Source organism: Crocuta crocuta, unplaced genomic scaffold (assembly GCF_008692635.1).
Source record: "Crocuta crocuta isolate KB4526 unplaced genomic scaffold, BGI_CrCroc_1.0 scaffold363, whole genome shotgun sequence".
Classification (NCBI taxonomy): Eukaryota; Metazoa; Chordata; class Mammalia; order Carnivora; family Hyaenidae; genus Crocuta; species Crocuta crocuta.
In genome coordinates this window covers 1,287,889-1,303,217 of record NW_027531626.1, presented here as the reverse complement: position 1 = coordinate 1,303,217, position 15,329 = coordinate 1,287,889, and the positions used below count along the sequence as shown (strand labels likewise).

General features: G+C 41.6%; 1 protein-coding gene across 8 annotated transcripts in view; it reads right to left on the bottom strand.

The window, feature by feature from the left end:
* LTBP1 (latent transforming growth factor beta binding protein 1) overlaps positions 1-15,329 on the bottom strand; it is a 399,796-nt gene that overhangs the window by 226,358 nt on the left and 158,109 nt on the right. For 5 of the 8 annotated variants that reach the window (XM_077772762.1, XM_077772764.1, XM_077772765.1 and 2 more), the window contains one exon: positions 6,391-6,558. The exons of 1 other annotated variant lie outside the window; for it this stretch is intronic. In XM_077772762.1, coding sequence (XP_077628888.1) covers positions 6,391-6,558 — 168 coding nt within the window. Of the gene's footprint in view, positions 1-6,390; positions 6,614-15,329 lie in introns of those variants that run through there. 2 more of the 8 variants (XM_077772770.1, XM_077772771.1) reach the window with 1 other exon arrangement.

Sequence of the window (15,329 nt, the reverse complement as noted above, 5' to 3'; positions counted from 1 at the left end):
CCTGAATACTCCTAACACCAGCCTGCTAGAGATGCGCCACAGTTTAAATAAAATAATAAACACAGTGATAGAGTTAGATTATAAAGTTTGTGGTTTTCCTCCCTGAGCTCACAACTCACTCTGGTCAGGTCTCTACTCAAACATTCTCTCACCAGAGAGCCCTTCCAGACTGGTCTAAAATAGCCATCCATACCTTCCACACACACCCATTTCTATCTCCCCTCCCAAGTTGCTATTTCTTCATAGCATTTATCATTACCTAGCTTTAAGTCAAATTTTTCTTACGTATCATACATTTTGGTAGTACACATTTGACAGGAGTGTATACTCACACTGTAGCTTAGTTTTGTTTTTGTTTAATTGTGGTCAAATACATGTAACGTAAGAGTTACTGTCTTATCCATTTCTAACTGTACAGGTCTACAGTGTTAGATACATTCATACTGTTGAGTATTCAATCTCCAGAACTTTTCACCTTGCAAAACTAAAACCCTATACCCATTCAACAGCAGTTCCCTATTACCCTCTTACCCACAATCCTGATAACCACCATTCTCTCTCCTTCTATGAAACTGACTACCTAGGTAATTCATACATGTAGAATCACACACCCTATGTTACTCTGTGACTGGCTCATAAGGCTTACCCATATTATTTAGCCACATTGTATTTTTTTAATGTTGCAGGGACACTTTACCTGTTTTGCTAACTGCTGTATTCTTGATGCCTGTATCAATCCTTGGCACACAGTAAGTGCTCAATAAATATGTTAAATAAATTAATGTTTCTAACGCCACTTCCACAGCTCAAATAAAATGAACAACAAACTGCTTTAGATGATGGCATTCATTCACTATTGGAAAATATTTTGAAACGATTAAATATATTTGGAGTAGTTGCTTTGATAAATTCTTAAGCATTCTAAATTGCCCAAATGAAAGCAACTACTTTCTTTCAATATTATATTAGATCATGTTTAAAAACATAAATCTGTACAATGCATCAAGGGAAAAATATATCCACAACTTAATCGAAGAATGATATGTTGGCATTTCACTGGTTTTATGCTGGATAAACATCAAGGGATCCAAACAATGACAACTGGCAGAGGACGAAAGACTCCAAACTAAGTTGCCAGAAAAAAATCTAAATGCTTCCCACTCCCTGAGCAGTTTCTCCTTTACGGGCTGCCTCGGTGAGAGGGAACTGTCTTCCCTCATTACGAAGAGACTCTACATAATGAGCGTAACAAAATGAACTGCTTCCATTCCTCAGACACACCAGTACTAAGTTGGTTTTGTGAGATATATGGGGAAAATTCCCGATGCAGAGCAGCAAACCAAACTCAACAGTTAAAAATGGCTAGAGGCTGTCATCTATTACGAGCTGATCAAAACCTTATTTTAGATTAATAAAATGCTAGTTTCCTGCCTTAAAAAAAAAAAAAAAACAGAGAAAACTTCCCTTTTTTTCAAAATGAGAAATACCTATGTCCCCTTTTCAGAGAACTTTAGTAAGTTCTGGAAAAGTCCAAATTCCTATGCTTGGAATTCAACGTGCTCTACAGCCATACGCCAACCTACTTTCCCAGACTTGTCACATATTATCATTAAATCTTTCATGCTTTCCACATTTAAGTGAAACTACTCCCAATTCTCAGAAACTACCTATGCACGTTCTTGTCTCCACGCCTAATTCCAACAGGTAAAGTCTTCCTTCCCACATCAACCTCACCTCCCTTCCCTCTACTTCCCACCTATCTATATTTTGGAACTTATCCAACATTTGAAGTTCCACTGCCCCCATCAGTCTACAATCAGGCAACATGCATTTAGCCAGCTCCCACTATGAGCCAGCAGGGTTAGCGCTGGCATAGCATGATGACAGGAGAGTCACATGCCACTCGTTTTCCCCCTCAGCTACACATGGTATCTCCTTCTCGGGGGCTCCCGCAAAGCACTTTCTACTTTGATTGAGATTTATTTATACACGCTCCTTGTCCCAAAGCACAAGCTCTCAGGGATTTGTCTTGGAAAATCTAGCAGTGTTTTATACATACTCACCTGGCAACATGGTGAGCAGGAGATATGTGGACTCTGAGAAGGGAAGCCTGACTGAGAGTCACCTTTAATCAAACCCACCAGGGACATGGTACTCATATCCACAAAATATGAATACTGTAATTTACCTCTCTCAGAGGAATTAAGCATCAAATGAAGTAACATATGGGAACATACTTTTCAAATTATCAAATAATTTTTGTAATTATTCAGCTGATGCTGATGGAAACTGAGTCCCCTGTAACTCTTCAGAGAAAGCAGCATCATATAAACCAAATGTGTTATTTTAACAGTCATGATTGCTTTTGAGTGGCTCTACAAATAAGCTATGTCACCAGATAGTATTATTTTATTTCAAACATTCTAGCTGTGACAACATGAATTCCTGTGTTCTTCTTATTAGGGGAACTTATGACTCTATAAACAACTTTAAAAATACCAGAAGGTCGTCTTCATTATATCCCTATGAACGGAAAGAACCCATTAAAACAACAAAGGTTAACCTGCTGGCCCACCCAAATAGGAATATGTTTCCATTTTTTAAAAAGGCAAAGGCAGGGAGAGCCAAGAGGCAAGGCTCAGAATGTCACAGAAAAGTTATTTTAATTAGAAACCGGCTTTAAAGAAAATGCCACTTATGTAAATGCTCTGTTATATCATACCAATATCATGTTCATAAAAATGAGTTTATTCTAGAATCTCAGAGTCCTTGCCTCAGATATCATCCTCATTCAGGCCTCACAGTTAAGTGGAAGTTATACTTAGGATTCCTCTAACTGAATACTCAAGAACAGAGACTACATGCTCAATAGTCATGAAAAATACACCTGCCTCTCACATCTGAGCAGCGCAGACTCACCATCACGAGAGACCAGAAATACTAGCGCAGAAGCAGCACAAAACAGCAAGAAACCAACATCAACCACGTCTGCTAAAGAACCATCCTCTGTATATCTTTTTAATTTTTTTTTAATATTTATTTATTTTTGAGAGAGAGAGAGACACAGTGCGAGGAGGGGAGGGGCAGAGAAAGAGAGAGACTCAGAGGGTGAAGCAGGCTCGAGGCTCTAAGCTGTCAGCATAGAGCCTGACGCAGGGCTCACACCTACAGACCACAAGATCATGACTGCTGAAGGCAGACACTCAACTGAGCCACCCAGGCGCCCCTCTATATATCTATTATTACCTCTTATGTGGTCAGTGATCTGCACAAGAGGACCTAAAGCCAGAATATGTCCAGTGGCCATGGTGAAGCCAGAACTCCAATCCAGGGCTACTGGTCCCTCTGGCACCTATTCTGTTCAACCACCCGCCCTTCCCATGAAACCCACTCCATGAGGCTCTTCACCTTGTCCCCCTACACATTGTGGTCAGACCCCAGGCAATCAAGTACACAGATATCCTAAGGACATCTAAGTTCCAGTCCTAGCTAACAGACTTGCCGTGGAACGAAGTCAAGCTCACTTTACACCACTGCCTAAGTTTCTCTATCAAGAAAATGTGAATAATAGTATGTGTTCCACTTCCTTCAAAAAAAAAAAAAAAAACCTATATATCACTATGGAAACGCTCAAAATCATTTCTGCTGCTCTGATTATCAAAATGGACTGTCTAATTAAGCTCCCTTGACCATGAAATCCATACGGTTTCCTCAGGAGTATTTTGACTTCTTGGAGCAGGGGTCAGCAAACTATGCCACTGAAGTCAAATTTGGCACGCCAAAGGGTTTTGTAACATGGCCACACCCATTCTCGTACATACTGCCTACACTGCCTTCATGGCCACGGCAGAGCTGAGTGGTTGCACACCATGCAGTTTGTGTCACAGAGTCTCAAGTATTTACTATCTGGCCCTTTACAGAACAAGTTTGTGAGTCCCCACACTTTACATCCCCGAGGCCAAAGAGAGCAGCGAACAAGTTATAGTGAATTGTGAATTTTCCCCAAGCTGTTCAATTTTCCATATACAGGTCTTACTTGCAAAAAATTTAACCTGTCATAAGCAAATCTAAATAGAGAGAAAGCCACTCAGAAAGCCTTTTTATAAGTAACAAAGCTAGGTTAAACCAGCTAAGTCCACAAAGACACATATGTCTAAAATAAAGAACTTCTGAAATTTTCTCTATTTCTGAAAAATCATAATCTGTAAGTTCTACAAAATTACCATTCTTCAATTTAAAAAACTGAAAATTGGTCCCTCAGATTATCCAATCTTTGAATTAAAATAAAGAGAAAGGGAAAATAGCTCAGGACAGAAATTAATTATTTCCCAGGATTTCCAATGTGAAACTTTATTACCATGCCTTCTCTGTGTCTCTGTCTCTCTCTCTCTCTGTCTCTCTCTCTCTCTCTCTCTCTCTCTCTCATATAGTATTCTGCCAATCCTTTTGTGGCAGAGTTGAGTTCTGGCTTTGAAATTTTTTATTGTGTAAAGAAGTTTGCTCCGTTTTATATTTTGAATAGGCTACCTGTATCCTGTTCCTAAACAGCTGCTTAAATGCCAGACAGGAAAGTGTGCAGCATGTTTTAACAAGTAGACTTCCTCTGTTTCTCAAAGCCTTCAAATATTTAGTTTCAAAATGAATACACGGTAAGCCAAGAAATTACCACCCATCCGATTACTTTGTCATTCTTACTGTAAAGATTTATGAAAAACGTGAGGAGGAGGAGGAAGAAGAGGAGCAGTGATTCTTGCTGAGGATGGAGCTAGGAAAGCAATGAGAGCAAGGCAGGCAATCAAGAAAAGTAAAAGTGGGAAAAAGCCATTAAGCGCATAATAACCTACTGGGAACTGCCTTTTCTCTTCCCCTCATTGTCTACAATCCTCCGGAAAATAATATTACTTGTTGCTCATAAAAAGTCCTAAGAGTTTAAAGGCAGGCTTAATTTCAGGGGTCACTAAACATAACCCATTTATTTTCCGGAGAAGACGAAACTGAGGTCCAGAAACATTAACTGTCACACCCTGCGAACTGGATAGTTAGTGGCAGGATCCGGACCAGAATCTAGTTTCCCGATCATCAGTTCAACACGCTTCCCATTAGACTCGGCGCTCTGCCCTGCTAAGCGTAACGTGCCACTTGGCAGCTACCAGCTAAATTCTTCTTTAAAATATGCCCAAACACCCCTATCATAGCCAGGAAACTCACAATACCCTTTTAAATAATATCTACGGGCACACAATTTTTCCATGTACAGATTCTCAGGAATACTGCTTTGACCTCGTAAGGATTAGGAGTCACAACAAAGCTGAGAATAATCAAAAGAGCTAATAAGAACTTCAGGCTGCCCCCCTGTATTTTGTCTTGATGATAATCAGTTTGAAAGAGACACCCTCTCTCCTACCCCCCCAGACACACACGCTCAAGACTAAACAGCAATATTCCATAAAAAGACCAGATCTAGCCAGTGTTATTATCTGTCTGACATTTGGGTTATTCTTGTGAGTAACTCATAAAGTAATGTGGGTGTCTGTGATTATTTGAGTACACATGGCAAACCATAATTGGTCAAAAAATAATAAAAGACATTTTTCCGTGACAAAAATACTGTATTCATGACAACATGGCAGTGTGACAGCATTGAGCGGACCGCAATACTTTTGCCCTTTACGAGAAAGTAAAAATAACAAAAAAAAAATCTTTTTAAGTAAAAAGCTTCCTTTTCAGGGACCACCCTCGTTCATATTTAAATTAGTTAAGAAAGATTAAAAGGTTTTGAGTGCTGACAGCAAGCCACTAGCGTTTCTTCTCCTACATCTACGTCATAGATCAATTTATAATTCAGCCCGCTGAATTGTGGCAGAATGTGAGCAGAAATGTGGCAAAGGATGCAAGTCTGTATCCCTTTCTACGACCAAAATGCAGTTTTTGACAATTCTTACAATTTTTTTTGCAACATGACTATTCATAAAGTGAAAATTTTAACTTAAGTAACACTATCCAAATTTTGTAACAGGAGTCAGATCTAGCGCAAACTCTTATTACTGAGCACATTAAATGTGAGGCTGATCAATGCGAGCTGTGCAGTAGGGTCTCAGTGTAAAAGCTATTCCCTTCTGTCCTATGGATGCCTCCCCATCGCCACAGGCTGCATCCATGATAAGCAGTCCGGGGCAATATTGTAGTTGCCATCGCTCTGAGAAGCCAAAGACGCAGGGTAAAAATTATCCTGAAAGGGATTTCAAAGAGCTCATGAAAGCAGCATATTCGTGTTCATAGACAGAAACCCATTCAAGCAGAGAGCAGGGTGAGTGGAGGAGGATGTCTACATGCTGCGATCTCAGAAAACTCTATTCAGGAAGGACAGTGAGGGACCGTGGAGGAACTCACCCACTCGGAAGTTCGTGGCCGTCAGGGTGTCGGCAGCGTGACCATTCTCACTAATGAGAGTGGTGGTGTTCCCCTTCTCACAGCTGTTCTGACAGCTGCCCTTGGTGCAGGTCACTTTACAGATGCTCGGAGTAAAGACCACCTTGATGCGGCCAGTGTGGTTACTCACTAGGAGCGGAGGCAAGGAGAAAAAGAACAACAAACACATCAGCTTAGTATCCATGAACGTGCCTTGGAAGGTTTTAAAGAAAAAAAAAAAAAGGAAAAAAGCAAGGAGAGGAGAGGGGGAACGAGAGAGCCCACAACCCGACAGGTTTAAGGAAAGAGGGAAGTCTTCAGTGCTCGCTGCTCTGTATCCAGTGGTGTCTCTGAAACAGGAGTAGGAAGCTTAGCAAACAGAACTCTGGGATGCACTCCAAAACCACATTTGAAGTCGAGTCACTGGAGTGGGATTACTAACCACAATGCTGCACTTTATTCACGGGCAGACAAAGAGCAATACGGAGGGCACGACATGAAAGAGTCAACCCTGACAGGCAGATGTAATGCAAAGAGGTTGGCCATGCACCTCACGGTGAATAAACTCTTGTGTCCTCAACTTGCATACTTTCCCTGTTTCTCCACTTATTAAGTCACTATTTGCAGTCCGACCCCTGGAAATGTTTTAGGCATGCGGCATGTCTGAAAACATCTGTCTCAAATCTCCTGGCACTCTCAGCTGAAGTGATCAAATCCTGTGACGCAGCTGTGGGAGCCCGTTGCTTTTTCACAACTCTGGGGCATTATTTCTCCATGTTAATTTATGCAACCTGTATTTGTGTCTTACTGTCAACAGGGACCATCTAAGAAAAAGGGAGGCCAGGTCATGAGGCTAAAGGGTTGACTCTGTTAAAATACCATCCTGGAGCCCTCACTGCGGCTGTTCACAGGCCACTACAGCAGGTATTTCCTGCACTCACGTGGCCCTCTCCCTAAAACCAAATGTTATAACCTGAGTGCACAGCAGAGGCAGCAAAGTATTACAAAATGGGCACTAATCTGAAAGTCAGATGCTGGGTTATAATGCTGGCTCCACCACAGTGTGACTTTGGACATGTCTTTTCACCTTGTCCACAAAACATGAGAGATCTATAGCTCATGTTTTCTAGATAGTTCTAAGCTTCAGTGTCTGTATTGGGAGGTCAGCAAACTGTGCCCCAGGGATCAAATTTGGCCCATGGTCTGCTTTTGAAAATAAAGTTTTATTGGAACACAGCCACACTGATTCATTTACATATTATCTATGGCTGCTTCTGTGCTACAACAGCAGAGCTACAAAGAGCATGGATGACCTCACCCAGAACTGCCATTCATGGCCAAGTCCCAATCTAGACTCTAGGGCAAAGTGCAATACAGAAACTAATCTCACCTCTACAGCTCTGATACACCTCCATCTAGGTCCCTTCCTCTTTCCAGGAGCCTAGGCAGGAAGCAAAGATGGTAGCTGCATCTGGAGACAGATGGTTCATCTCTGAAACTAAGGATGATAGAAAGCAGTGCCCTACCTATGGCCTCTGTGCTATTTCAGTGGCCAAACGAGAGACTGGTTCTGGGCCAGCCTTTCTACTGCCATCCCCTGCCTACCAGAGGCAATTCTGCCTTGGTTTGACCAGGATTACATTTGTAGGAAATGATCCAAGAGGCCTCCATAGGCCCTCAACAAAATAAATCATGGTCAAACCTGAGCTTGGAAACAAAGAACCTCAACCAAAAAAAATGTTAGAATTTCAAAGCTGGACCCCAAAGGTCCTCTGACACAACTTTTACTTAAACATCTCTAGGGAGAGGGAACTCATTATCTTCTAAGATAGCACATGCCGGTTTATAAGCTGTTCCTACCAAATGCTCTTCCTTCTTGAGGTCAAGCGTACCAGTTGAACCCGTTAACCCTAACCCAGCTCCCCATGGTCTCACAATCTAATAATGTGTCTTCCACATGATAGCCCTTCACCTACTCAAAGATAACTACCAAGTAAGTAATGAAAGCTCATGTTAGAAGGAGCCTGAAGAGATCAGCTTGTGTTGGCCCCTTTGCTTAACACAAGAAAATGATTCTTCCAGAAGAGAAATAGCCTCAGGTCTTTTCAAATCTTGTTTCAAGACCGTTTCCCGTTCTCATTCAGTGGTTCCAACACTAGAGATCAGGACACATAGTGTGAAGTGGGGAGATATGCTAGGGACCAACCAAATCTTCAGGCAACTTGCAAAACAGCACCCAGAAACTTTTTCTATAATGAGCCAAGTAAGAAATATTTGAAGGTTATTGGCCTAAAGGGCTCTATTGGCACCTATTCAACTCTGTTGTGGTAGCCAGAAAGCAGCCTGTCAAAAACAATATATATGTAAATGAATGGTTGTGGCTGTGTTCCAATAAAACTTTATTTAAAGAAGCAGTTTGCCAAACACTATTTTGAATGCTTACACAACATTTAAAGTTTTGGAGTATACCTCAGAAATTTAAAAAACTACAATAGAATATTGATTCCACAATCAGACAAAATTCACATAGCTAGACTTTTACAGTAGTACATGCACGTACACACACACACACACACACACACACACACACACCCCAGCTCATGCTCTAAGTTGTCAGACTATGCTTACAAATACCTTGAGAATACTCTGTGTATCTAAGTGTGTGAATCCAGTTTAAAAAAAGAGGGAGAGACAACATCGTCCCACTTCAAAAGAATATAAACTTCTATTTTTTCTGGCTCTTGGTACAATAATGAAATTAGAAATGGTGTGCCAACTATTTTGTCTTCTCTGGCATTAACTCGTGGCACGAGCAGCTGCCATGCAGATGCTCATACCGTCACCTAAATTCTGCTCACTTAGGCGAAGAGAGACATCCAAAGAAAGCAAGCACTTAATCATTATTCCCGTTTCACCTCTCAGCTACAGTAGTCACTTTATAGGCACTTGAGAGTCTCCAGGCCTATTGTTTTTAAAAACTTATTCTATTTCTTTGCCAAAAAAAAAATTTCTTTTTTGGCCTGGAATCATCTGGATTTTCAAAAGGCAGAGACAGTTTCATATGACTTAATTCTGATTTTTACAGTTTCACATCTTCTTGGAAGAAGACACATTTTATTTCATATTTCCCTTTGCATTTCACTAACATGCTGCTATAAAGCAGTCTAATTCTAAATCAGATACAGAATCTCAGCGGGTCGCCTTGTCTTCACGAAGCATTGATTTCTTCATTTTAATGAGCTTTAGTTTTCCACATCAATCTCAAAAGCACTACTGAAAAACTCACAGCTGCTTTTGACACTAGACTGTCATGTGTAAAAGCTCTAATAGGATCTCTGTAAATATGACAGGATTAGAAAATACACTCTCCGATCCCCTCTTGTAAAATCATCTCTAGGTATTCTAGGGTATCATGTAAAGTTTAACTTTTAAAGTACCCAAAAGTAAGGTCAATTGCTCCAAGTTTTGAATTCCTCACATGTGACAAGCTGAAGACAGAATTATTCATCTGTCAGGACGTGAGTGGGAATTCAGTAACAGTGGCGGCGAACTTTCCTCCACAGGCTACTTCGTCTATAAGCAGCATCTTCCCCAAATGCTTTGAGTAAACTAAAACTCAAAAAGCCCACATGCCTGCATACTAGGAGGCACCTAATAAAGGTCGAATATACCCCCAAGGAAAGACTGTTGAACCCCACAAAGATCAGGGATTCATAGGATGCTGGAGGCCATTCTGGTCTAAGGCCCTGCATCTCACGGGAAGATACGGAAACCGTTGGTGACATTAGTGGTCAAAGACTGTCCCTGGAGCACCTAATAGGTGATGAACAATTACAAACCTGAGGAGGAAAAGCCAGGCCAATCATCAGTGAACAGGGGCAACTGCTGACCCAGCTTTCTTGCCTGGTCCTTCTGATGACCAAAGTGTAACTTTTAGGTCCCCTGTAGATAAATCAGCCCCCACATATCTGAAGCAAGCGCTTTCAAATCTCACATTTTAGAGGCTCTGGCTAGAAACATAGATGGCCTGGAGCCCTGCAGCACCTCCTGTGGGCCTCCTAGTCAGTCAGTCAGTCAAGACACTCAAGAGTCAACATCCTGTCTGCAGCTTCTGCCAGACCCTGTGCAAACTGAAACCTCCATGAAGAGGCACTGGCACATGGTTTAAAACAAACCACAGATGTTCAGAGTGCATGGTGAATGGGACAGAAGAGAAGCCGATATCCTCCCAGTAGGAAAAGCTTTCACTTCTGCTTCCCGATCATTAATGACAGAGAAAAACTCAAAAATGCGAAAATTGTTCTTGACAAATGGACTTCAGTCTAGAAAAGAGCACAGTAGCCGTCCTCCAGCCATTAGCCTAGGACAGGACCGAAAGCTGAGGCAGCCAAAGAAATAAATATAACAAGTTCAAGACTCACATCAGAGGTCAAGAACACATACAGTGTCCTCCGCCTGCATCCACAATGCCATGATGCCTTCACCCAACTTCGACAACGGGGACCAACTAGCACAGGCAGTAAGTATGCTTTGGGAAGCACAAACACCTCCTGGGTGGTTACAGGCCATCACCCCGCCCATTGACAGAGGCTGTCAAAACAGACTTTGGAACCAATTCAATACACAGGTCACATGTGAGAAAGAGAGCAAAGGGCCCATTCTCCTGCTGCAGTCCACTGCTTGCCCGAAGGCCAAGAATTCTTCGAAGGACAAATCATAAAAGTATTAAATAATGCTTAGAATAACAGGACTTCATTGTTCTGCTCTCCAGGCTTACTTAAACTCCTCACGGACTCTTAAAATAATTCCCACAGAATACTCTCTGTTCCTCAAGAAAGGTGCCACGCAAACAAACTAATATCAAACCTATTATTACTAATCAGGTTGCTCCAGTCCCAGAACCCTCCAAGGAGGGGAAACCAAGACAAGATTTCTAGCTATGATGTGAGCACCTTCTCAGATAAGAATCGAGGAATATTCCAGCACCATCTCTTGAATTTTTTTTTTACAGGTAGCTGTTAACTAAACGAAGGAGAGGACGAAACAGCTGCTACACAGGTGATACACACTAAAGGAATGACCATGTGAGTTTCCTCTCCCTTTCAATTCTCCATTAATATCCTCTGAAGGAACCTATGCCACTTACCTCTCTCTCTCGCACAATATACAAGATTTCTTTTCCTTTTTATACATTTAAGAGGGTATACCCTTCTTTGCCTTTCTGTAGGCCTATGAAATCATTTAATGTAATAGTATATTTCTGGATATATTCTGAGTTCCTTACAGAACTGCTTATGGCTCATCCAAAAGCAAGGACCTTGAGGGTGTTATGCTGAGCGAAATAAGTCAGGCAGAGAAGGACAAATATCATATGTTTGCACGTATAGGAGGATTAGGAGGAACTTGATGGAGGAACAAGGGGGAGAAGAAGGGGGGAAATGGTGGGGGAAAGGGAGAGAGGCAAACCATGAGAGACTCTTGAATGCTGACAAAAACTGAGGACTGATGGATGTGGGGGGGAGGGGGGATGGGCATGGAGGAGGACACTTGTGGGGATGAGCACTGAGTGTTATGTGGAAACTAATTTGACAATAAACTATTTGTAAAAAAAAAATAAAATAAAATAAATAAAAATAAAAAAACAAAAAACAAAAGCAAGTATCAAATGGACACCATGTTTGAAAATGTGCATACGGTCCCAAAAATAGCCATTTGGGCAGAAACGCAACAGCAACCTAGTCACAAAGTCTTTGGTATGACCTCACTCTCTGATACACTGAAGAAATAAAAGCTCTTAAGATCCAAGCTGACCAACTTACCAAGGTCTGTACTGTCCGTGCCTTTCTCCTGAAGAAGGATGGGGTTCTAGGTAAAGCGAGCCCCGCCCCCCCAGCCCCCGGCATCTGCCAGGTAAGTAATGGACCTCTTCTCTTACAAACTCAAAGGCTTACTCATTTCATCCTCATTCCCACGCAAACACATAGCACCCTTGCCCCAGTCTCAAGGATACCACTCTTCTTGTCTCCAGTCCTCTCTCCTGCAGGTAATGCTCTATTTCTCTGCTCTTCTTATAGCAAAACTCCTCAAAAGAGCTGCTCTCCTGACTGTAACCACTGCCTCCCCAACCAATCTCTGAGACCTGCTGCAGTCAAGCGGTTGCTGTCCATACTTCACCAAAACTGCTCTTGTGAAGGTCACCAGGATCTCCACATTGCCCAATTCAATGGCAAATTCTCCCTGTCTTTCCTCCTCAAATTGACACACAAGGACACTTTGCTTTCATGATATACCTCCTCCAAAGGGCGTCTAGGTTACCCTATTCTCTCCTATCTTGCTGGTCATTCTCCTCATGACCCTATCCAGGGGAGCAACCCAATGTTGCTCTGTAGCCTTCTTTTTTCTATACTGACTTGCTAGATGATTTCATCCTGTCCCATAGCATGGACTTAAAGACTACCTACAAACCTACTTACAGAAAGTGTTGAACTGTAGCCTGGACCACCTCTACCTTGTGTGTGTATATACCCAAGCAACCAATGGATCCATGTTTATGGGCCTTTCCTAGGTAAATAGCTCATGTCTAACAGACACCTCAACCAAAATGTATTCAAAAGTAAGCTTTGATTCCTTACTATACTCACATCCAAACCTGTTCCTCTTCAAGTCTTCCTCCATCTCAGAAAATGGCAAGTCTATTCTTGACTAGGGGAGGGTGTCCATCTGGGACTCAATATAACAGTAAATCCTGTGAGCTCTATTTCCTAAAGGTAACAATTTCTTACCACTTCCATGACAAACACTCTGGTACAATCCACCACCATCTTGTATCTGGAAAACTTCAACAGTCTCCTAAACCAGACTCCCTGCTTGCGCCTTTGCCCTCTTGTACTTTATTCTCCCCACAGCACTCAGGGTATCTTTTTTTTTTTTTTAATATTTATTTTTGAGGGAGAGAGAGAGTGAGTGGGGGAGGGGCAGACAGAGGGGGTGAAGAAAGAGGATCCAAAGCAGGCTCTGCACTGACAGCAGTGAGCCCAATGTGGGACTCAAGCCCAAGAATCATGAGATCATGACCTGAGCCGAAGTCAGATGCTCAACCAACTGAGCCACCCAGGCTCCTTTCAGGGTATCATTTCCTAATTTATGTTCATCAATTCAAAGCACTCCCCTTTCAGTGGCTCCCCATCACAATCAGAATACAAGCCAGAGGCCTCACAATGGTCTGAGAAATGGTCTGGGACCTCCAGGGCAGCAACCTCCCGACCTCATCTCCCATAACCCTCCTCAACCCATTCACTCTGGCTTCCTCACTGCAGCTTCCTCCCTCACTTCCTTCAAGACTTCTCCAGAAGGTCGGATTATCGAGGAGGCCTTTCCTTACTCCTGACATAAAACTGCAACAGCCCACACATTACCTATCCCCCATACCTAGCCCTACATTTTCTATTTATTATAAATACATTTATATATTCAGTGTTTGATTATCATCATGGGAACACAAACTCCATCAGGGCAGGAACGTGTCTGGTCAGTATTATATATCTAACATGTATCTCATAGTAAGTGCTCAAGAAAAATAAATGAATAAGGGAGGGAGGTAAACCATGAGAGACTCTTGAATGCTGAGAACAAACTGAGGGCTAATGGGGGTGGGGGAGAGGGGAAGGGGGGTGATGGGCATGGAGGAGGACACTTGTTGGGATGAGCACTGGGTGTTGTATGGAAACCAACTTGACAACAAACTATTTTAAAAAAATAAATAACTGAATGAACAAACTTCGCTTAAGGAAATTAAATAAATAATATTTATCAGTGTGTTAATTGCCAGTAGTGTTAAAATACTAAAGAACATTCCCATTAAGCCTTAGTTCAAAACATACTTAATAGATGCTGCATTTGTCAAAGACAAACGAAAAGTTTCAGCCATAAAACAAGGGAAAAACAGTTGTTATTCAGGAAACTCTGCAATCATTACAAACCACATTTTTCCCAAAGTCATTAAAACATTACCCAAAAATGGCCAGTGACATAAAAAGTGAAATTTTCAATTACACATGCCAATGAGAGAATAACTGAATAAACAGGAAATAGAAATTTCTCAAGTACTTTTTCAAAAGAAAACCAATTATTTGCTCCCGAAGTTTCACAACATATTATGCAGAAATCAAACTCACACATGATAGAAACCTCCTTTAATTGCATAAACAAGAGTTACAATGATGTGTAACAAGGGTTTTGTTTTGTTTTTTTAAGATTATTCACTTTTTTTTCTTTTTTTGAGAGGGAGGGATGGGCAGAGACAGAGGGAGACAGAGAATCTCAAGCAGGCTCCACACTGTGCAGAGCCTGACATGGAGCTCAAACTCATGAACCATGAGATCATGACCTGAGTCAAACTCAAGAGTCAGACACTTAAGTGATTGAGCCACCCGGGCATCCCAATGTGTAAGGAGTTCTTAAACCAATTTTTGATTTACTAAGCATCAATTCCCTTTGTCAGGCAAAGAAAAAGGAAATTGAAAATACTACTTAACGAGATTCTGAGAGTCTCATATGAATTGCCACTAAGGCCACAAAACCGACCCAATCAGAGAAATACATGTTGGTTTCTAGCTCAGGGAGACTGGTCAAGGGACTAGTCAGAGATAAATCTAGCACAAAGAAGGTATATTTCATCCCAAATTTCCACGTATTTGAGGAGTCGGGTCTAATTTCCTACTTCATTCATTCTTTGTTTTATCTTGACTTAAGATATTAAAAACTCAGACTGTCACCTACAATCACATTTTCTCAACCTTCAATCTTACCCTGCCAGCCGGACTCCACTGCCTTGAGAAGGAATCTAACGGTACACCTTGAGACTATGGGTTTGTTTTCAAATTTCCTTTTTCTCTTTGGAGTTTCTACTCTTTAAATACCAA